Source organism: Suricata suricatta, chromosome 12 (genome assembly GCF_006229205.1).
Source record: "Suricata suricatta isolate VVHF042 chromosome 12, meerkat_22Aug2017_6uvM2_HiC, whole genome shotgun sequence".
In the NCBI taxonomy this organism is placed as follows: domain Eukaryota; kingdom Metazoa; phylum Chordata; class Mammalia; order Carnivora; family Herpestidae; genus Suricata; species Suricata suricatta.
In genome coordinates this window covers 79935788-79957258 of record NC_043711.1, presented here as the reverse complement: position 1 = coordinate 79957258, position 21471 = coordinate 79935788, and the positions used below count along the sequence as shown (strand labels likewise).

At 55.0% G+C, this 21471-nt stretch overlaps 1 protein-coding gene across 2 annotated transcripts; it reads left to right on the top strand.

Moving 5' to 3' along the window:
* Positions 1-4912: 4912 nt before the first annotated feature.
* On the top strand, positions 4913-20879 carry RBCK1 (RANBP2-type and C3HC4-type zinc finger containing 1). Of its 2 annotated transcripts, none has more exons than XM_029917037.1 (13): positions 4913-5062; positions 5560-5649; positions 6736-6880; positions 10774-10867; positions 10998-11196; positions 12553-12674; positions 12782-12955; positions 14099-14259; positions 15320-15431; positions 17410-17589; positions 17867-17965; positions 18305-18448; positions 19156-20879. In XM_029917037.1, exons 2-13 carry the CDS (start codon positions 5628-5630, stop codon positions 19234-19236), a joined length of 1533 nt encoding a protein of 510 aa, XP_029772897.1. In that variant the 5' UTR covers positions 4913-5062; positions 5560-5627; the 3' UTR covers positions 19237-20879. The 2 variants fall into 2 exon arrangements, with proteins under 2 accessions (XP_029772897.1, XP_029772898.1); XM_029917038.1 differs by lacking the exon at positions 4913-5062 and adding an exon at positions 5160-5368.
* The last annotated feature ends 592 nt before the right edge of the window (positions 20880-21471 follow it).

The window sequence follows — 21471 nt, the reverse complement described above, 5'->3', positions numbered from 1 at the left end:
GCAGTCCCCCAGGCTTTCCTCTTTCCCCTCCCGCACACACCGAGAGACCCCCTTTAATTCCCAGGACGACCCTGTAAAGGAAACATGCCTGTCACGTTACAGGTAAGAAAAATGTGGTTTAGAGAGCAGAAGACTCCTCCAAGACCACACAACAGACAAAAAGGCAAAAAGCAGGAATTTTTGACAAGGCTGCTCCATCACAGGTACATGAAAATGGGCAATAAAAATGTAAAAGCCACTCTCCCCACGGTGTGCACACGCCACAATTACTGAGAACTTTCATGTTCTGTTAATACTCAGATAATGACCATCATAAAAGTTTTACAACATGGAATGTAGTACATGGATATTTTGAGTATATTGTGGGGGAGGGACTCTAGGAAATCTCTTTGGGGGTTTTCTCTATAACTGGGAGCTAAGCACAGACGGTAATATTGCGGCCTGCCCCATCACGCATTCAGTCACTTAGCAATTCAACCAAACACTGTTAGGGATGGCGGCTATCCGCCGGGCATTGTGCCACGTGGACTCGGTCTATCAGATGTCCAACAAGTAACCACACAAATTAAAAAACGAATCACATCTGCGCTTAGTAAGTTCTTTGTGGCTAAGGTGGGCGTCACTAAATATTTCAGATGCTCCCCTGCCTGCTCTGGACACCCCCTACAGTCATGTGACTAGTTCTGACCAATGCTGTGTGCGTGTGTGTGTGGAAATACCCACTGTGGGGAGGTCCCTTCTGGGGTGAGGTCACCGAGATCCCTTTCATCCCTAACACGGCCACCCTGAGGCCATGGTCCCCTTAGCTACAAGATGAAAGAGGACCACCAGATCCACACTGGATTTTCCTGAGCAAGACACGAAGCTTCCTGTGTGAGATCTTTATGATCTGGAGTTTGTCTGTTTGGTGGTTCATGTTAATTACCATGACTAAGGAAAATGTGCCCCAAGTGAAAGGAAGAAATTCCCCCCACCCCCATAACTAGGCTGTAAGCAGTCTTCGGTGCATTACAATCCCCCAAACTTAGCAGTCCCTGAATTTCTGGCTGGGCTTGGCTGGCCCACTCACATTGTGGCAGGCAGCTGATGCTTTAAAAAAAAAAAAAAAAAAAACCAAACAGGGGAGCCTGGGTGACTCAGTCGCTTAAGTGTCTGGCTTTGGCTCAGGTCACGATCTTATGGTTCGTGGGTTTGAGCCCCGCATGGGGCTCTGTGCTGACAGCTCAGAGCCTGGAGTCTGCTTCAGATTCTGTATCTCCCTCTCTCTCTGACCCTCCCCTGCTCGTGCTGTCTCTCTCTATCTCTCAAAAATAAATAAAAAGCATAAAAAATTTTTTAAATAAAAACACATTTATTTATTTTGAGAGAGAGAGAAAGAGAGCAGGGGAGAGGCAGAGAGACAGGGAAAGAGTGAGAGAATCCCAAGCAGGCTCCACGCTCATCACAGCCTGACCTGAGGCTTGAACTCACAACCATGAGATCATGATGAAATCAAGAGTTGGACATCTAACCAAGTGAGCCGCCCAGGTGCCCCAGACAGCTGCTGACTAGAGGGGTGCCCAGGCTCACTCACACCCCCGTTGTCTGTCAGCAGGCTGTGGGGAGGCCGGGCTGGGTGGCTCACCTCTGCTCCAGGTCTTAGCCTCCAACAGGCTTAGCCTTGGTCCCCTCCTGTCCTGCTCTTGGGTTTCAAAAAAAAAGAGGGCAGGGGCCCAGGTGGCTGCTATTCTTGTGTCACATCCTCAAATGTCCCATTGGCCAAAGCTTGTCACGTAGCCAGATTCAGGAGGTGGGAAAATTTTCCCTCTTTTTTTTAATTAAAAAAATGTTTAATGTTTATTTATTTTTGAGAGAGAGGGAGACAGAGTGCAAGTCGGGGAGGGGTGAAAAGAGAGGGAGACACAGAATCTGAAACAGGCTCCAGGCTCTGAGCTGTCAGCACAGAGCCCGACACGGGGCTGGAACTCACAAGCTGTGAGATCATGACCTGAACTGAAGTGGAACGCTTAACCGACTGAGCCACCCAGGCGCCCCACCTCTCTGAGGTTCTTTGACCCCAACCCAGGTATAAAATGGGTAAGGGGCACCTGGGTGGCTCAGTGGGTTAGTCCTCCAACTTCAGCTCAGGTCATGATCTCCCAGTTCGTGGGTTCAAGCCCTGTGTCGAGCTCTGTGCTGACAGCTCGGAGCCTGGAGCCTGCTTCAGATTCTGTGTCTCCCTCTCTCTCTGCTCCTTCCCCGCAAGTGTTCTCTCTTTCTCTCAGAAATGAATAAACATTAAAAAAATTTTTGAAAATGGGTAGAAGGCCAGCCTGCCTGTGAGGCCAGGATGGGCTCGCAGGCATGAGAGGGCTTTCTCAGGGGCTGGAGCTGAGTCACCACTCCCGTTGCACCAGCTTTCCCGCTGCCCTCACCTGGCTGTGCGGGTCTTCACAGCACTTAGCACCACGTGGCATGACACTCTATGTCTGTGTTTGCGGGACTTGCGTAAGGCCCAGGGGCTGTTTTGTTCACAGCAGTCTCTCTGGCTCCTAGAACAGTGCCTGACACACAGAGCTGTTACTAAATGTTTGTTGAATGACTCAGTGAAAGTGGTCGCTATGCAGATCCTACATGCCCAGAACAAAGGAGGGCACTGGTTAGGGATGGTTAGTATTTACTGAGGACGCATCACATGACCCAGAGAGCCATCACCCAGAGGAGTGGCTCATTTGTCATTTTCATAAGCAGCTGGATTCTTGGGCTTGAATGTCACAAACTCCTGGGTGCCCCATGTGTAGACTGGACAAAACATTACAAATGGCAGCAGCACGACCTCAAGGATGCATGCCCGAGTGTGGCCCGCGCTCTGGGAGTGGCCTTGCTGCAGTGGCGCGGGGAGGCGTGGTGCTCACACAGTGGCAAAGCCCTAGGTGGCCACATGCTGCGTCCGTGTCAGATCCTGGAAATCGTGGCCCAGGGTCACGGCCGTGCCTCACTCCCGCACAGGGGTCACCCCGCCCTCTCCAGTTGTGGGAACCACTGTCTGCCTGAAGGAGTGAGGCCGGGCCACAAACTGTATCATGGCTCCTGTCTTGTTCTCCAGGCTCCTCTGCTCTTGGGAAAGCCAGCAGCCATGTTTCAAGGACCCTCAAGTAGCCCTTTGGGAGGCACATGAGACAAGGAATTTACACATCCGGCAAATTGGCAGCACCAACCCGGTATATGAGTGGCTTTCTTGAAGGTCCATCTTCCACCCCGGCCAAGCCTTCAGATGACTAAAACCTAAGCCAAAATCACCACTAAAGCCTCAGAGGGACTGTGAGCCAAAACTACCTGAGAAGCTACTGAATTCTTCACCCCCAGAAACTGTGTGAGATCTACATGTTTATTGTTCTATGCCACAAAATTTTGGGGTAACGTGTTAAATATCAATAACCGGGAACTGACACAGATCCTCAAAACAGCCCTATGAGGGAGGGACCATCATGATCACCATTGTACAGATGGGAAAGCTAAGGTCCAGAGAGGGGGAGAATCTTGTCTGGGGTCACACAAATCATGAACAGTGGGGCTGAACCCAGGTCTGAACGACCACAGAGTCTACCCTCTGGGTTGAAGAATGTCCAAAGTGAATGCCACCTCTGCCCTCGAAGGGCCAAGACCAGGACAAGAGCACGTGAAAGAAAATATCTGCCCTCAATACAATTTGTGCAGGCAACCTCAGGGCTGAAGTGACCATGACCATCAAAAACCAGCACGGAGGGGCTGAGCCTGGGTGGCTCAGTCCGTTAAGTGTCCAACTTCCGCTCAGGTCATGATCTCACAGTTCATAAGTTTGAGTTCCGCGTCGGTCTCTGTGCTGACAGCTGGGAGCTTAGAGCCTGCTTCAGATTCTGTGTCTCCCTCTCTCTCTGCCCCTCCCCGCTTGCACTGTCTTTCTCTCAGAAAAGAAATAAACATTAAAAAATTTAAATGCTGGATGTATGTGGGTATATGAAATTTCAGATAGAGTAAACAAGGAAGAGTTTTGGGTAATGACTAAGCTAAAGGGAGAGAGCAAGTCATGAAGATAATGGGGTTAAGGCAAATGCAAACATCCTGGGGTGGAGTGTATCTGCCTCATTCCAGGACCTAGAGTGGAGTGAGCCACGAAATGGAGTGCGAAATCCACGAAGGGGAACTCTGGCAGGTACCCCTGGGGGGGGGCGTGGGTCTATCGCAGGAAGAATTGTCAGTTACACACCCCAAGGGAGTCCTCAACAGGAAAGAATCAACTACAGGCTGGACAGGGAAAAGATGTGCATTGTATCTCCTACAAGAAATTTACTACCTCTGTAACTCAGCCAGTGAGAAACTGTCATTGCCCTGAACTCTTGCTTTACTCCAATGGACTTTGCTCAAAACACTCCTCCCAATTTCCTCCGTCTCAGTAATGTTCTGACCCTTTGTTAGACTTGCCCATGGTTTTTCATAGCTTGAAATTGCAACTCTTGGCTATTCCTGAATAAACCCATTTTGCTGGGAAAATAACTGCTCTTTTTTTTTTTTTTTTTTTTTTTTTTTTTTTTTTTAGTTTTAACTATAGTAAGAGGAGGGGAGGCAGTTTGCAGTCCCGTGGGAGGATCTCGCCTTTTGCTTTGCTATGAGAGTTTTGGGGAAGACCTGGGAGAGTTTTGAGGAGTGACGCGGTTTAGTTTACACTCTAGGGATCCTCTGGCAGCAGGTTGGGGCCCTGTTGGGGTCAAAAAAGAGAAGCAAGGAGCCCAATGGGGATAGAGCCTCGGTCTGTGTTTCGCAAACGGGAGTGAGCTTGGGGCTGACCCTCCGGTTTGCACGTGACTCTGCAAGAGCTGAGCCCCGCCCCAGTACCGCCCAATCCCCGCCTCCCGCGGCCAGGGCCACGCCCCTCCGCTTCAGGCCCCGCCCCCCGCCCCTTTTTGCGGCGGTTCGGGCGCAGCTGCCGGGGTGGGTGAGGGTCGGGGAGTCCGGGATCGGCCCAACAGGGGTCACCCCGGTCAAAGTCATTGAGCATCCCGGACTACCGCGACCCCGGAGCAGGGCAGGCGCCGCAGAGGACTGCGTAAGTGTCAGCCGCCGCTGGGTGTGCCGGGCGGCTGAGGGGGAGGGTGTCCGGATGTCCCGACTACCTGCGGCCCCACTTCCGGGGCCTCCACTTTCACTTTCCCTTTCGCTGTAGCTGCTCCCCTCCCCTCCCGCCTGTCTGGGGCCGCCCCGCGGGAGGGAGTGTGGCTGCAATCCCGGGCGCCCGGGGTGCTCCCAGCAGCGAGAAGTTGGGGAGGCCCTCCCCAGGGACTAACAGCGCCTGGCTGCGCCGCGTCACCCTCATCCCCGCACCAGGCCTGTCCCGCTTCCTCTATCGCCCACTGTGAGCTTGGCTCGGTGCCCTTTGCCCTTTCACCTCCCACGCGGGGTCCCAGCCCGTTCCCATACCGGGTCTCCGATGCTTGTGATGTTACCCGGTTGCATCTGGGAACGCCAAGGCACAAAGAGGGTTCGCGCCGCGTCAGAGGCCACCGGCCGGGGCTGAATTACTTGTGGTCATCCGCCCTCTCCCAGGTGACCCAGGGATAGCATTTCTGCGGAGCTGCTGCCCCGGCCTGGGGGCATGGGCGCAACCACGCCAGATGGACGAGAAGACCAAGAAAGGTGGGCACAGCCTGGAGGTGGCTGGGAAACTTTCTTTAGGAGGTGGGCCCTCGCAGGACCTGGCCTCCCCTGCCCCGAAGGGCCTGGGAGAGGTAGCTTTAACCGCACCCTTCCACTTTCTGCCTGCCCTTCCATTTCCTTCCCTGGGGCCTGGTTGCTTCCAGAGGCTGGTCATTCAACTGTGGCATGCCCCCGAGGCCACCAGGGCCAGCTCTGTGTTGTGACCTCCCAGAGAACACAGGAGATCTCTCAGGCTGGTGGGGGAGACAGATCTTAATTGACCTAAAATACTAGGGGTCCTTGCACCCTCCCCCCCCCCCCCCCCCCCCCCCCCCCCCCCCCGCACTGTAGAACATGCATATCATCACCCTGCCCAGGACCTGCCCTGTACGCCTCTGTGTTCTTAGAACAAAGGCCAGAGCCTTTAGTTAGCCCACAAGGCCCTTCGCTTCACTGACCTCACAGTCTTACCCCTTTCACCCCCCTTGTTCATTCTCCTGGAGCCCCACTGGCTTCTTTCAGTGCCCATCCAATCATTTCTGGCTCAAGGCCTTTGCTCTGACCTTTCTCTCTACCAGGAATACTCTTCCCTAACTGGGTCTGGACACATCTAGCCTCTCCTGGTCTCAGTTTCAGTGTCACCTCCACCTAGAGGCCTTCTCTGATCTCCTTATACTGTTTACTTCCTTGCCAGCAGGGATCACAATCTGAATTTTTTTCTGTCGTCTTATCTCCTTGCTGGGCTGGGAGGTCCATGAGGAGGGGGGCCTGTTTATCTTATTCACTGCTGAATCCCAGTTTCTGGGACAGTGCCTGGTACACAGTGGGAGCTCAACAAATGCTTGTCACATAAATGAATGGACGTATGGGGACCTGGGAGTATGAAGGACAAATAGAACTAAATGAACAGGGAGGGGGAACGGGGAGTATCAGAGAAAGGCACTTTTAAGTTGGGCGCTGAAGGATACATAGGAGTTCATTAGGAAGACAGGAAGCAGCATGTGCGAGGGGCCCCCACCTCCCGCACCCCCCAGCTCCCGGGAAATAAACTGTGTGCTAACCTGCTTCTGTTGTACTGGATTTCAGCCGAGGAGATGGCTCTGAGACTCTCGCGAGCAGTGGCCGGCGGGGATGAGGAGGTGGCAATGCAGTGTGCTATCTGGCTGGCAGAGCAACGGGTACCCCTGAGCGTGCAACTGAAGCCTGAGGTCTCCCCAACACAGGACATCAGGTGAGGACGGCGTGGTTGGCCTAAGTCCATGGGCTTCCTGAAACCCAGTGGGTGGCAGTATATTCTTGCTAGTTATCCTTACTGGGAGGTTCTGATGTTAGGAGGCCTAGCTTCCAACCCGAGCTCTGTCCCTCATCAGCTGTGAGATCTCTAGCAAGTTACTTCACCTCTCAGAAGTTTCAGGGCTTTTTTAAGTTTTAAAAATGAGGCAATAACAGTAAGCCATCTCAGAGGGTTGTTAGAAGGTGTATTGGAATGTTAGTCCTTGTGTAACAGAAAAAACATAGCAGTGGCATAAACTAGTTTGATAGCAGGCAGTCTGTATGTGGGCGCTGTGTGCCCCGGAGTCCTCGGAGACTCAGGCTTCTGTCTTGTTACTCTGCCGGTCAGGGACTCCATTCTGCGGTTTGCTTCATGGTCTAAAATGACTATTGCAGCTCCGGCCATTCCATCAACATTCTTGCCAGCCAGGCGGAAAATGTGGTGTCTCTGGGTCAGATGGGGGCCCAATCAAGTAGAAGCTGGCCCTGCAGGTAGCAGAACAAAAGAGATAGAAGTGGATTGAATACACCACTAGGGAGCGGTGGGCTGACAGCAAAGCAGGGGCCATCCGCGGTGGGGTCTAGAGTTAGAGGGCACAATGGGAGAGTATGGGGACGTTTAGAATTTTCCCTTTTTTTGGCCCCCGTGCCTGGTGTAAGTAACCCATTTGTCAGTGGGAGCTTTTGGATATTTGGAGGTGGGCCGCTTAGTGAGCCTGTTTGCATTTAGCTTGGTGGTCGCTGGGGGCCCTTTGGTCTTGCTCAGGTTGTCATTGCTCAAGCCTGTTGCCCCAAAGTGGCCTCTACAGAAGGGAAGAGGGACACGCGCTCCCACCCTTAAGAGCACAGCTCAGAACGTGGCACACACTTCTGCCACTTAATTCTGGTGGCCCGGAACGTGCTCCCACAGCCACACTCGGCTTGAAGGGAGGGTGGGAGTCGTGGCCAGCATCCGGCTAGAACTCGGGGTTCCTGTTAGCAAGAGAAGCAGGGGAGAATGGACACTGTTCGTCCTTCCCCAGGGGACTGAATTGATGTCATGATTAGCACAATGCCTGGCACATGTCAGCCACTCAGTAAATGGCAGTGTTTATTCCCCCCGCCCCCCTGCGTTTTCACTGCTGCCTAGTGACTTTCTATCAATTCACAAAGAACCCCGTCCATGCTTATCTCGGATTCATCTCGCTACCTTTCCCCAACCCCAGCCTTAGGCAGCCGCGAGTCTACTTTTTATCTCCAGGGACTTGCCTCATCTGGACATTTCATTAGAAATGGAATCATCCCACATGTGGCCTCTTGTGTCCGGCTTCTTTCACTTAAGCATCATGTTTTCTCAATTCATCCGTGTTGTGGCGTGTATCAGAACGTTATTCCTTTCTGTTGCTCGATGGTCATCTATGGTAGGAATATACCATATTTTCTCTGTTCATCGTTTGATGGACATTTGAGGTTTTCCCACTTTTTGGCTGATACGGACAATGCTGCTCTGAACATTTGTGCCCCGGACACATCTTCTTTTCGAGTTTTACCGAGCTGTTATTGACATATAACATTGTATTCGTTTAAGGTGTTGTGCTATTGTGATTTATAATAAGGAATATATACTCGGGTCTTTGCTGGCACAGAGCTCCTTGGAACTTCTTAGGTGTTAGAAGGGTAAGGGTGCCTTTTGTTCTGTGAATGAGGTGACTTTTGGAACCCCCTCCCCCCAGATCACCTAAGGATGGGGGCTGGTCACCGGAGAAACCAGAGGTGTGATTAGAGGGTTGGAATGTTCAGCCCCATCCCCCTGAAGGAGGGGACAGGGACAGGAGGTGGAATCAGCCCCCAGAGGCAGGGGTTTAATCAGTCATGCCTGTGTCATGAGATATTCACAAAAACTGAAAAGGCCGGGGTGCAGAGAGCTTCTGGGTTGGCGAACACAGGGAGATTTGACCCCTTCCCATATGCCTTGCCCTGTACATCTCTCCCATCGGGCTGTCCCCGAATTCTGTCCTTTTATAATGAACCAGTGATGTTGTAAGCAAAATGTTTGAGTTCTGTGAGCTGCTCTAGCAAATTAATTGAACCTAGGGAGTGGGCTGTTGGAACCCCCGATTCTGTATTCCGTGATTCAGTTCAGGCTTATGACTGCCATTTGAGAGGGGGCGGTCTTGTAGGACTGAACCCTCAGCCTGTGGGCACTGCTGCTGTGTCTGGGTAGAGAGGGTCAGAATTGAGTTGAAATGTAGGACACCCTGCTGAGGCCTGAGAATTGCTGGGTGTTATGTGAGGGACCTCCCTTCTTCCCATCCACATGTGGGAAATTGAGTTTCAGAACCATTATACTTTTTAAAATTTTTTTAATGTTTATTTATTTTTGAGAGAGAGAGAGACAGAATAAGAGTGGGGGAGGGTCAGAGAGAGGGGGAGACACAAAATCCGAAGCGGGCTCCAGGCTCTGAGCTGTCCGCATAGAGCCCGATGCGGGTCTTGAACCCATGAACTGTGAGACCATGACCTGAACCTAAGTCAGCCGTTAACCAACTGAACCACCCAGGCGCCCCTCAGAACCATTTTAGATGTACAGCCTGACTTGGTACACGTATGTATTGTGCAGTGATGAACACGAGTTAACATATGTTGCCTCACATACTTACATATTGTTATTTTTTTAAAGTAATCTCTACACCCAACATGGGATTGGAACTCATATGTGCTACCAACTGAGCCAGCCAGGCTCCCTTATTTTTTCTTGTGATGAGAGCTTTTAGGATTTATTCTCTGCAGCATTCAGAGACACGATGCAGAATTGTAACTATAGTCACTTTGCTGTGTATTACTTCCCTGTGATTTATTAACCTCAGTACCATTACCACATCAAAAAAATTAACGGTAATTCCTTAAAATCCCCTAATGCTGTTTATAATTTCCCTGATAATCTCATTAACAGTTTTTATAGTTGGTTTATTAGGTACCAAAGGAGATCTACACGTATCCTTTCTTAATATTGTCTTTCTTATTCCTCCTCTTTACTTTTATGCCATTAATTTAAGAAACCTGGTCTTGGACCTCCAGAGTTTCCCCACATGCTGGATTTATTAACTGCCACCTCGGGGTGTCATTTAGTGTCTCTCCCATTTTAGTTGTGAACTTGTAGTTGGATCTAAAGGTTACGTGAGTCCGGAGTCCCTTTATACATTTCCAGGGACTCGCCCTCATTTACTGATTGCTTCTTACTGTTCTTGTTCTGTTCTGGCTTTTTTCATCTTAGCCCTTCCTTTTCATGCTTTCGATCTCCCCAAAATGCTGAAGGGCCTTTCCTTGAGAAAGCTGGCTTTCCTCTGGAATCACGGGGCGGGGGGTTGAAGTCCTGCCTGGAACAGTCTCCGTGTTACTTGGTAGCGTCAGTGTCTGTGCCTCATGTTTGTATCTGTCCTACAGCAATGGCAACAGTATCTGCCTCCTGGGTTTGGGGAGAGGATTAAATGAGCTAAAATATATTAAGTGCTTTGAAGCACCTTGGCATATAGTAAATAGTAACCATTGGTGGTTTGGCTAAGAAGCAAAGGAGAGAACAACAGGAGGCTGGAGAGTAGGGAGGGGCGGGATCACGGAGGCCCTTGTGTGCCGCAGCGAGTCTGGATTCGGTTCTCAGAACCTTGTGGAGCCACGGCGGGGGCTTAAGCAGGGGGTTCTGATACAGGAGGAAGCACAGGGCTGTGGGAATCCAGGAAAAGGCCCCTAACGCAGACTGGGCAGCTGTGGGCACATGCACGGGTATAGGTACCCACGCAGCTGCGTGCACACGTGTGCAGACAGGCGAGCACCAGTAGCTGGGGGCTGAGACGGGACCTGTGACCCTCTCTGCAGGCTGTGGGTGAGCGTGGAGGATGCTCAGATGCACACCGTCACCATCTGGCTCACGGTGCGTCCTGACATGACAGTGGCTTCCCTCAAGGACATGGTGAGTTCGGGGGGGAGGTGGAAGTGGAGGGGGTACACTAAAGGGAACCACCAGGGCAGACATCCCCCATTTTGCTTCTACCTCCCTTTACTCTGGTCCTCCCTCTCCCCTCTCTTCCTGCCCCTGCCAGGTATTCCTGGACTACGGCTTCCCACCCGTCCTGCAGCAGTGGGTCATTGGGCAGCGGCTGGCCCGGGACCAGGAGACCCTGCACTCCCACGGGGTGCGGCGGAATGGGGACAGCGCCTACCTCTATCTGCTGTCAGCCCGCAACACCTCACTTAACCCTCAGGAACTGCAGCGGGAGAGGCAGTTGCGGATGCTGGAAGGTGAGTTCTGCCTCTGAGCGGCCCCTCAGGTCGCAGGGCAAGAGAGAGCAGAGTTTGTGGGCTCTTGGTCAGGAACTCTCACCGGGAGGAACTTACCCATAGTGCCCAAGAGAGGACAAAGGACGCCCAGGAGGGAGCCATTTTGGGAGCAGGTGGTCTGGGGAACAGGGGCTGAGTTCAGTCCTGGCCCTAGCATTTATCCGCTGTGTGACCTTGGGCGAGTCCCTTCCTGTCTCTGCTCCTCAGTTTCTAAATCTGTCAATTGGATGCAATGATAATAATAGCATGTATTCTCAATTTTTAAAAAATTTGTATCTGGAAATATTTCAGACATACAGAAAAGTTGCAAAATTGTACGAAGAACTGTGTAACAAATTCCCACAGACCTTTCACGTGTATTCGCCCAAATAATAACATTTCACCACAACTGCTTTGCTTTACCATTCTCTATATAGTTACTTGTATATGCATAAATATGGGTTTCTGAAATGTTCTGACGTTGCAGACATGATGTCCCTCCCCCCTAAAAATTTCAGTGTGCATTTTCTTTAAAATAGTCATTTTCCTACATTGTCACACACAGCTACCAAATTTAGGAAATCAACAATGATAAAGTACTGTTACCTAATTCACACGTTTCCCAGATTTTAAAAAAAATGTATTTTTTTAACGTTTATTCGTTTTTAAGAGACAGAGAGAATATGAGCGAGGGAGGGGCAGACAGAGGGAGACACAGATTTCCAAGCAAGCTCCAGACGCGGAGCTGTCAGCACAGAGCCCGACTCGGGGCTCGAATTCACAAGCTGTGAGATCATGACCTGAGCGGAAGTCGGACACTTAACCGACTAAGCCACCAGGTGCCTCATGTTACCCAGATTTGACCAGTTGTCCCACTAATGGCCTTTATAACAGGAGACCTGGCCGTGGTGTCATGTCTCCCAGGGTCTTTGGTGTCCTCAGTCTTCTTGTGACTGTCCTGATATGTGAAGACTCCAGCCAGTTGTTTTTTTTTCCGCTTTTCCATCCGATGTCCCCTCATGAATAGATGCAGATTCAGGATTTGGCAGGAGCAGGACAAGTGTTTGTCCCTCCAGGTGCCTGACTTGAGCATAGGAGGCCTGTCTGTTGGCGGCGGGGTTTTAAGCCGGGAGCACGCGGGAGCATTCACGGGTGGAGGAGGGACTCTGACCTTGTGGGAGCCAGACACGGCTCACCCGCGAACTGAGCGGGAGACTCCCCAGGGGGGAGGGAAGAGGATCGAGGGGCGGAGCCGTGCGGGGCGGAGGGCGCGGCTGGCTCGGAACATGCCCTAAGTGGGCTGCGTGGATGTGCCACCCTCTACACCCTCCTCCCTAGATCTGGGCTTCAAGGACCTCACGCTGCAGCCCCGGGGCCCGCTGGAGCCAGCCCCCACGAAGCCCGGAGCCCCCCAGGAGCCGGGGCGGGGGCAGCCAGAAGCCACCCCCGAACCCCCGCCGGTAAGCCACCGCCACCTCGCCGGGGTCGCGCGCCCCGCCCCCTCCTCCGCGCTCCAGGCCGCTCCCTGCGCGGTTCTCAGCCCCGCACCTCCTGACTCTGCCCCCAGGTCGGCTGGCAGTGCCCCGGCTGCACCTTCATTAACAAACCCACGAGGCCCGGCTGCGAGATGTGCTGCCGGGCGCGGCCTGAGGCCTACCAGGTTCCCGCCTCCTACCAGCCGGACGAGGATGAGAGAGCGCGCCTGGCGGGCGAGGAGGAGGCGCTGCGCCAGTACCAGCAGGTGGGCGCCAAGTCTCGGAACAAACACCTGTGGGCTGGGCGGGGAGGCGTACAATGGGAAGGGGGGCACCTCCGCATTGTCGCTTCTCCCCGGTTGCTGCCTTGCCCGATCCTGACCCACCCCCCTCCCCCGCTGATGTTGACCCCGCACTACACTGTGGCCCGCCCTCTCCTGGAGGTCTTAGGTGCTGAGACCCGGCTCCCAGGCTTTGATCACATGCCCCACCCCTAGTTCGCCTGTGGCTCCGCCACTGGCTTTGACTTACACACCCACTGTGCTCACAACTGGCCCAGGCTGTGACTCCAGTACCCTATTTCCGACCACGCTCTGAACCACCGCCCCCACATCCACCTAGGCTAGCTCCTGCTCCACTTAGACATGACCTCACCCTGGACCAAACCACTCCCAACCCCCTCCCTCCCTGTTGTGATCCACCCCAGACTTCCTAGGAGCCTAGGCCCGGCCCTTCACTGCTCCCTGTGAGCTTGACCCCGCCCTCTGTCCTGCCCCTTCCTTAGTTCTGTCCCCCGGTCCTGACACTAACCCTGATCACACAGATGCCAGGCCCCGAGCGTTCCCCATTCTGATGGATGTCCCCGCCACTGCTTTTCCCTCTGACCCAGTGCTGCCCTTGCCCCACCGCAGCCATGACCTCATTCGTGGTCTTACTTCCAACCTTGGCCCAGACCCCGTCCTCTCTCCCGTCTTACTCTGCCCTCTGGCTTTATCACCACCCCCATACCCCTGACCGACTCTGTGACCTAGAGCGGCACCGACTCCACCCCCTGCCGAGCCCTGTTACCCCAGACTAACTAACCCCTCGTACCATAGCCCCTTCCTTTCCCTATTGCCATCACTCCCTTGCGTGGCTTGACCCCTGGTTGCAACCCCAAACTGCCCCTGCCTGGCCCGCCTCCTGACCTTGGCTTCCCCGCTTCCTCTCCTGCCTTGGCCCTATCCTTCCCAGCATCTAGTCTCCCCAGCCACTGCCAGGCCACCTCCACCCCTACCCAGGGATCCTGACTCTCCCCCAGCTTTGCCCCGCCTCCGGGGTCTGACCTGGTCCCCTAGCCCTACCCCCTTCCTGGTCTGACCCTCCCCTGAGACCCTGACCCGCCCCGCGGCCCCGCCCCGTGTGCCCAGCGGAAGCAGCAGCAGCAGGAGGGGAACTACCTGCAACACGTCCAGCTGGATCAGAGGAGCCTGGTGCTGAATACCGAGCCCACCGAGTGCCCCGTGTGCTACTTGGTGCTGGCGCCCGGCGATGCCGTGGTGCTGCGTGAGTGTCTGCACGCCTTCTGCAGGTGCGGCCCCCACCCCCACCCCCACCCCCAGCAACGCCGCTGCGTAAACCGCAGCCGCGGATTTCCTGGAGGGCTGAGAGTGGGTGGGGCCTGTGCTCTTACGTCTCATTGGATGCTCACAAAAACCTGCGAGGTAGGCGTTGTTTCCCCATTTTGCAGAGGAGGTGTGTGAGGTACTGAGGCCAGGGCCACGCTGCTCAGGCATTCTGGTTCCAGAGCTTTGCTCTTTGGCTCTGCCTGCTCCGGCCCATCCAAAGGGCACCGAGGCCCTAGCCGTGGCAGACTGAGCCCGCCCTGCTCTCCACCTGGCTGGTGAGTGTCCTGAGGCTCCGCCAGGCCACTGATCCTTGGCTGTGCAGACCGTGTCCACCTTCACCGCCGCGGACATTCGCACGGCCCCCGGGTGCCAGGGACTGAACAAAAAAGCTCAGTTCCAGCCTCCTGGAGCTTACATGCCACTGGAGAGAGGCTGATATTGATCGAATAATCACTGATGGGATTGTAAATTGTGTCACATGCTAAATGCCAGTGGATTCTGATAAATGAACAGGGACCCTGCTCCAGGAGCGAGGCTGGGAAGCCCCTAAGGGGGGTGGCATTTGAGCAGAGAACCAGAGGTTCTGGCTGGCGGTGTGCCTGGCCTGTGACAAGCAGGCGTCAGTGTGGCTGTAGCAGAGACGGACAGAGACGTTAGAGAGGGCGAGTCACTGGGGCTCCCGTGCGCTGTAGTGAGGCTGCAGGTTTGTTCTGGGTGGGGCGGGAGGAGAGGCTGCTGGGGACAGTGAGGCATGGACTCTAGGGGCGAAGTGGCCACAGGGAACCCAGTAAAGACGCTCCTGCTGTGCTCCAGGGGAGGAGTGATGGGGGCCTGGACCAGAGCAGGGGGGGGGCAGTGGGGGGGGACAGAAGTGGAGGCCTCGGAGATGGGTTTGTGTGAGGGATACGAAGGGAGGGAGGTATTTGACAAGAAGCCCACCTGGGATCAGGCCTCACTCCATGAGGGGTGGAGTCCCTGTGGATGGGGTTCAGATGACGGAACCTCCCCCTCCTCACCCTCCAGGGAGTGTCTGCAGGGCACCATCCGCAACAGCCAGGAGGCGGAGGTCTCCTGCCCCTTCATTGACAACACGTACTCGTGCTCGGGCAAGCTGCTGGAGAGGGAGATCCGGGCGGTAAGGCGGGGGTGGGGCCGGGGGACTGGGTTGGGGGCACTGGTCTCAGCACACTTTTATCCAGAGCCTTCTGTGTAGGATGCAGGAGGCCAAGCAGTGACCAGGACGGGACTTGGGGGAAGCAGGCAGTAAAGAAAGCACCCTCGTGAAGGAAAGACAGCAAAGCCATTAAGAGGACGGAAATTCTGGGGCCGCTGGCCCTGGTGACCTCAAATCAGATTGTCGCCCTGCACCTGGGTTTTCTCATCTCAGTTATTAGGGTGGCACTTAGCTTCTTCGAAGCTGTAATGAAGGTAGTGGGGTATGTGCGTAAAGACTTCAGTGGGAGAGCCCTCATATCTGGTTGCTTTTGCCGCCTAACAAGTTATTCCAGGCATAGTGTCTTCAAACGGCTGCTGTTTATTTAGTTCATGAATCTGCAAGTGAGTCATCAGGGTTGGATTGAGCCAGATGAATCTTCTAGCTCCAGCTGGGCCTGGCTGGTCCCTTGTGGGTTTAGCTGGTGGATGGGCTGTCACGGGCTGATTTATGATGGCCTTGTTTGCACTGGTGAGGCGGCTGGGTCGCTTTCCACTTTGCCCTCTCACCCACCGGCGGGTTGGTGGCCTCCGGGTTCCTAGAGCAGCCTGCAGGGGGCCCCAGTGCAAGGTGCTTGCCGCATCCCAGCGAGCATCCCCAAGACCAGAGTCCCTGCAAGGGCACCACTCAAGGGTGCGGAGTCAGGGGGACGCGAATAAATCGGGGCCCTTCCTCCAGCGGCCCATTCCTGTGTTGTACACGTCTGCACGTGTGTGTTCGCTGTTACTATTTGTCAGGATTCCACCCTTCTCTGAGTCTCCATCCACCCCCGCCCCGCCCCCATCATTCCAGATGTCCCGGCACCCATGGTCATTATCTGGGGGTTTTCCCCTTGAAGTCCACCTCTGCCAAGGGCACTGTGATGGGGCCAGAGCTCCTGGGAGGCCCTGGGAGGCAACCCAAGACTTAGAATGCTCAGTTGTGGCAGAAAGAGAAAGGGACAGGGATCTGCAGGGTAATGCAGTGGAGGGTATCTTTACCAAAAGCTTGCCTCCACCACAAAGAACCAGAGAGAAATCAAAGAGAAAAGTCACCCACAACTCCGCCATCCCAGGGATTCCCCGGATGCATTTTGCCCATTTGGTGTCTGTGGGCAGACATGATTTTATTCCTTTTAAAATCAACTTTACTAAGGTAAACTTTACAGGCAATAAAACACACCCATAATAAGCATGCCATTGGATGAATTTTGACACCTGTCACTCTTGCAACGATCCCTTCATCAACATGTGGAATGTAGGCATGACTTTTACTTCCTTGTAACCAGCATAGATACAACTTTTGCTATGTTGCTGTAGAACTTTTCTGAGGATTATTGTAAATCTCTCTGGCATATATCCTGCCTCTACCACTTCTCTTAACCATTCCAGTTTCTCGGTTTGTAATGAATGCTTCAAGCAGCTTTTTGAATGGGGTCTCTTCTTGTACACTGTTTTCTGAGGATGTACCGTAGCTGTGGAGTGAGTCCCAAAGGCAGCAGAGAAGTTTTGTTGAAACATGATTGCCACACTCCTTTCTCGGAGTGTGATGTACCAGGATACTAGTTTAACCACATCTGCCCTGGCTTTGCTGGTTATTGTTTTTGTTCATTTTTTCCTTTTTTAAAAAAACTGTAGAATGTACATTACAGAATTTACCATCGTTACTCGTTCCCCCCATTTTTGCCATTTTAAGCGTACAGGTCTGTGGCATTAAGTACACTCACATTGTTGTGACCCCATCATCACCGTCCATCTCTAGGACTTTTCATCTAGTTCTTGGAGTTTTGAAACACTGAGCAGGGCTGAGGTGGACTTCATGGGTCGGGGGCTTCCTGGAGGACATGTGGTGGCGGGGAGGGCCTCTGTCAGCTGTCCCGGACCCTGAGCTAACAAGGCTGTGGGTTGTGGCCCGTTGGCAGCTGCTGCCCCCCGAGGATTACCAGCGGTTTCTGGACCTGGGCATCTCCATCGCGGAAAACCGCAGTGCCTTCAGCTACCACTGCAAGACCCCGGACTGCAAGGGCTGGTGCTTCTTTGAGGACGACGTCAATGAGTTCACCTGCCCAGTTTGCTTCCACGTCAACTGCCTGCTCTGTAAGGTGGGGAAGGGGCCCCGCGCTGAGCAGTCACCCCAGTCCCGCCAGGAGCTCCTGGCACCTCGGTGCTCGTTCTCCTGGGAAGGGAGCTGTGACACTAGCCTGGTCGTCACACCCTGGCCGCGTGTCCTTGGCGGGGCCTGACCCAGGCCCCCACTGGAGCCTCGGCCCAGAACTGAGCCCTGACCCTGGCCTCTGACGGAACTCTGATCCCAGTCACACAACAGCCCGCTTCACCCCCTGAAGAGCCTTCTCACGCCGAGCCCCTTGTCCTGCCCAGGCCATCCACGAGCAGATGAACTGCAAGGAGTACCAGGATGACCTGGCCCTGCGGGCTCAGAACGATGTGGCCGCCCGGCAGACGACAGAGATGCTCAGGGTGAGGGTCGGGGCTGAGGGCCTGGGCATTTGGGTTCTGGGAGGGTTCCCGCCACGGGCAGGGTCTTCTCAGAAAGGGCTATGGTTCACACAGTCCCGGACAGAGGCTCTGGCCGCTTTCTGGTGTCCCTGCCTTCCAGAAGGGGGACTTAGTTAGGAAAAGCGGTCGGGTGGGGGGGGGGCAGTAGGGAGAGCACCTGCAAAGGCAGAACAGCATCAGAGAGTGACCCTGCACCACCAGAGGGCCAGCCGGTTTGCCCCTGTGGGGGGGCTGGGGACCGGGGGCAGCGCCCCAGCGCCCCCCCAGCCCGGCTGAAGGCGGGCACCTGTCCTGTCCCAGTCCATGCTGCAGCAGGGCGAGGCCATGCACTGCCCGCAGTGTCGCATCGTGGTGCAGAAGAAGGACGGCTGTGACTGGATCCGCTGCACCGTCTGTCACACCGAGATCTGCTGGGTCACCAAGGGCCCGCGCTGGGGGCCTGGGGTGAGTCCTGGGGCGGGGCGCAGAGGCCTTGCCCCAGGGTGGGGAACAGCCCCTGGGCCAAATCCACCCCTTGTCTGCATTCGTCCAGCTTGTAAAGTGAGGACATCTTTTATGTTGGCTTCAATGGTTAAGAGGTCTCAAGGCAAGAATGTTTTTGCATGACATGTGAAAATGGGATGAAGTGCAAGGTTGGCGTCTGTGAGCCAGGTGTTCTGGGAACACAGCCACATGCATTCGCTGTGTACCGTCCGTGGCTGCTTTTGCGCTGCGAAGGCCGAGGCCATATGGCCCAGAGACCTGAAGTAACGGCGTTTTGCAGAGAAGTCTGCGAGCCACACCCGAGGGGGCAGTGAGTGAGGCCTCAGTCTGGGGGCAGGGGTAGAGCGGCTCCCTGGCTCTGGCGCACACTGGGTGGCTGGGTGGGCCGTTCTGAGCCTCGGTTTCTTGGCCTGTGAAATGGAGATGATGGCAGGCGTCTCAGGCTTGTGCTCAGAATCGAACAAAAGCATGTAAGGGAAGCGCTCAGCCAGAAGTGGCTGCTTATTAGGGGCAGGTTCCAGGGCGCAGGGGCCCGTGGGTGCATACAGGTGGAGCAAAGGGCCAGAGTGGGGGCGTGCAGGGCTCTGAGGGGGTGACGGGGCAGCAGGGCGGGCCAGGGCTGGGCACCGTCTTCTATGCCATGACCATCTCTCCCCCACCTCCTCTAGGGTCCAGGAGACACCAGTGGGGGCTGCCGTTGCCGAGTGAATGGGATTCCTTGCCACCCCAGCTGCCAGAACTGCCACTAGCCAAGGACGGCCCGGTCCCCATGCTGACCCAGCCCCACATGCCCGTGCAGCTGTAGGACAGGGCTGGTGCTTTGGCTCACATTTGCAGCCTGGGAGATGCTGTTGTGCTTGGCTGCGATGGAGGCCTTGTAGAGACTGAGGCCCCTGAGCTAGGAGGACGGCTTCCTTTGCAAGGCGTGTTGCAGGGGCCATGCCTCACCTCACCGGTGGGGGTGGTCCCTGGCTGCAGCTGCCCCAGGGCCTTTGCCCTTCCTCGGGGGCTTGCTGGCCAGACCTCTCAGCTCTTCAGAACTCTGCCTGACCCTGGCCAGAGGTCTTGCCGGATGGAATCTGTGAGACCCAGGGGGAGTCCACACTCCTCACTTCACCACCCCAGTCTGCTGACTGCTGAGCACTCACGGCCCACCGCTGCCCCAAGAGCCTTTTGGGGCTGACTGTTCTCTGCCTTTGCTGTCAGAGGCCTGGGGCCTCTTAGAGAACTGCTGCTAATCCTGTTCAGGGCCAGGAGAGAGACCTGGCGGTTTCTAAAGCATGGCCCATCAGGTTCATCTTTCATGCCCCATTCTTTGCTGCTGTGTAAGCTAATTAAAATGGCTTTCCAGGAAGGGAGGAGTATGATGTCGTGAGAGGGAGTGAAAGGGACGTAGGCAGGACCCTTTGTGCAGGCAGAATCCCCGACTAGCTGGGAATTGCACCAGGAAATTGATAGGCTGGCCTCTGTCAATGGTGGAGCGAAGGTGTGACGAGGCACCGGGGTCCTCACTCGGTCTAGGCACCTTCGTGCCCACCCTGAGGGACAGGATGCTCTTGGACCCGCACGCAGCCGGACAGGCAGGGTGCGACTGCAGCCACACCCAGAGGGTCACGAGTACAAATGGAGGGGCACAGGGCCGGCCCAGGTTCTGGCCTCCAGCACCTGACGGGCCAGCAGGTGAGGGGTCCAAAGACAGGCAGGCCTCAGGTGCTTCCTACTGCGGGAGACACCTCTACTTCCTGAGGGGGCAGCCCATTTCCGGGGGCCCTCACCATCCACAGCCCAGTGTCAACTCACCAGGGCAGACTTGCAACCAAACCCCACGGGCTATGGACCCGAGCCACCTACCTGAGGAAGCAGCAGGCGGCCCCTCTGGACTTGTGGGACTTGTGGGCCAGTCTGTCGGTCCCAGAGCAGGGGAATGGAAGGGGAAGCCCGCTGCCGCTGGATCGGGCAGGAAGCAGAGGGCGGGGGCCTGGGGCTGGCATCACAGCCGCTCGCTTAAAGGGCAGGAAGTTGGAGGCAAGCCCACTACCGCCTTGCTGCCTTAAAAAGGCTGCTGGGCAAATTCCAGCTGTCTGGAAATCTGGAGAAAAGACTATAGTTGCTCGTTGGCTGCGGGAGCGGGCAGGGCAGGGCAGGAAGACAATGCCAGGCTGAGCCTCACACCCCCATCATCTCGGCTGGATTTGGCAAAAGCCTCTGGCCTGGTCTTTCCTGCAGGCAGCGCGTGCTCCCTGGACCAGTGAGGGGGTCCTAGTGCTGGGCTGGCGAAAGGCACTTATTGATCGATAAATGTTCACTGAAATGTAATTAAAACACTGCACAACCTCACGGTTTGCATGGCATTTCCACAAACATCATCTCATTAAACTGCCCATGTGGATGAGACTGTTTTACTGTTCTTGACATTGAGTCTCAGGGCGGTACAGTTCAAGCAGCTCAATGCCAGGACACTGCCATTAATCCCCCACCCCCACCTGCCCCGGGTGTGGTCATGGCCCATCCTCACCTTCCAAAGTGCCCATGGAGAGAGTCCCAGTCCCCTTCTCCAGGGCCAAAGCTGTTCCTGGCCCGGACCCCAAGTACCCACTCCATCTCTCTCTTAAACACATGCACTTTTTTCCCCCCCGCAGTAAGCTCTACACCCAGCATGGGGCTCCAACTCACGACCCTGAGATCAAGAGACGTTCGCTCCTGCAGCTGAGCCGGCAGCCGCCCACCCCCACCCAGCTTCAGTCAGCTGTTTCCACACTCTCCTCGTCACCTTGCCTATCACGTGGCATTTTCTGACACCACTTCTCCAGTTCTCCAAGCCCAACTGGCCCAACAATACAACTCAATTCTGACATGAACTACCTGGGGACTCCACAGGTTAAGTCGGTGCGGTGAGACTGCGCACTTCAGAAGCAGTCGCAAATGGGGTGCCCAGGCGGCCCACACTCCTCCCCAGCCAGCTACAAAGTCGAGGGTTTCTACAA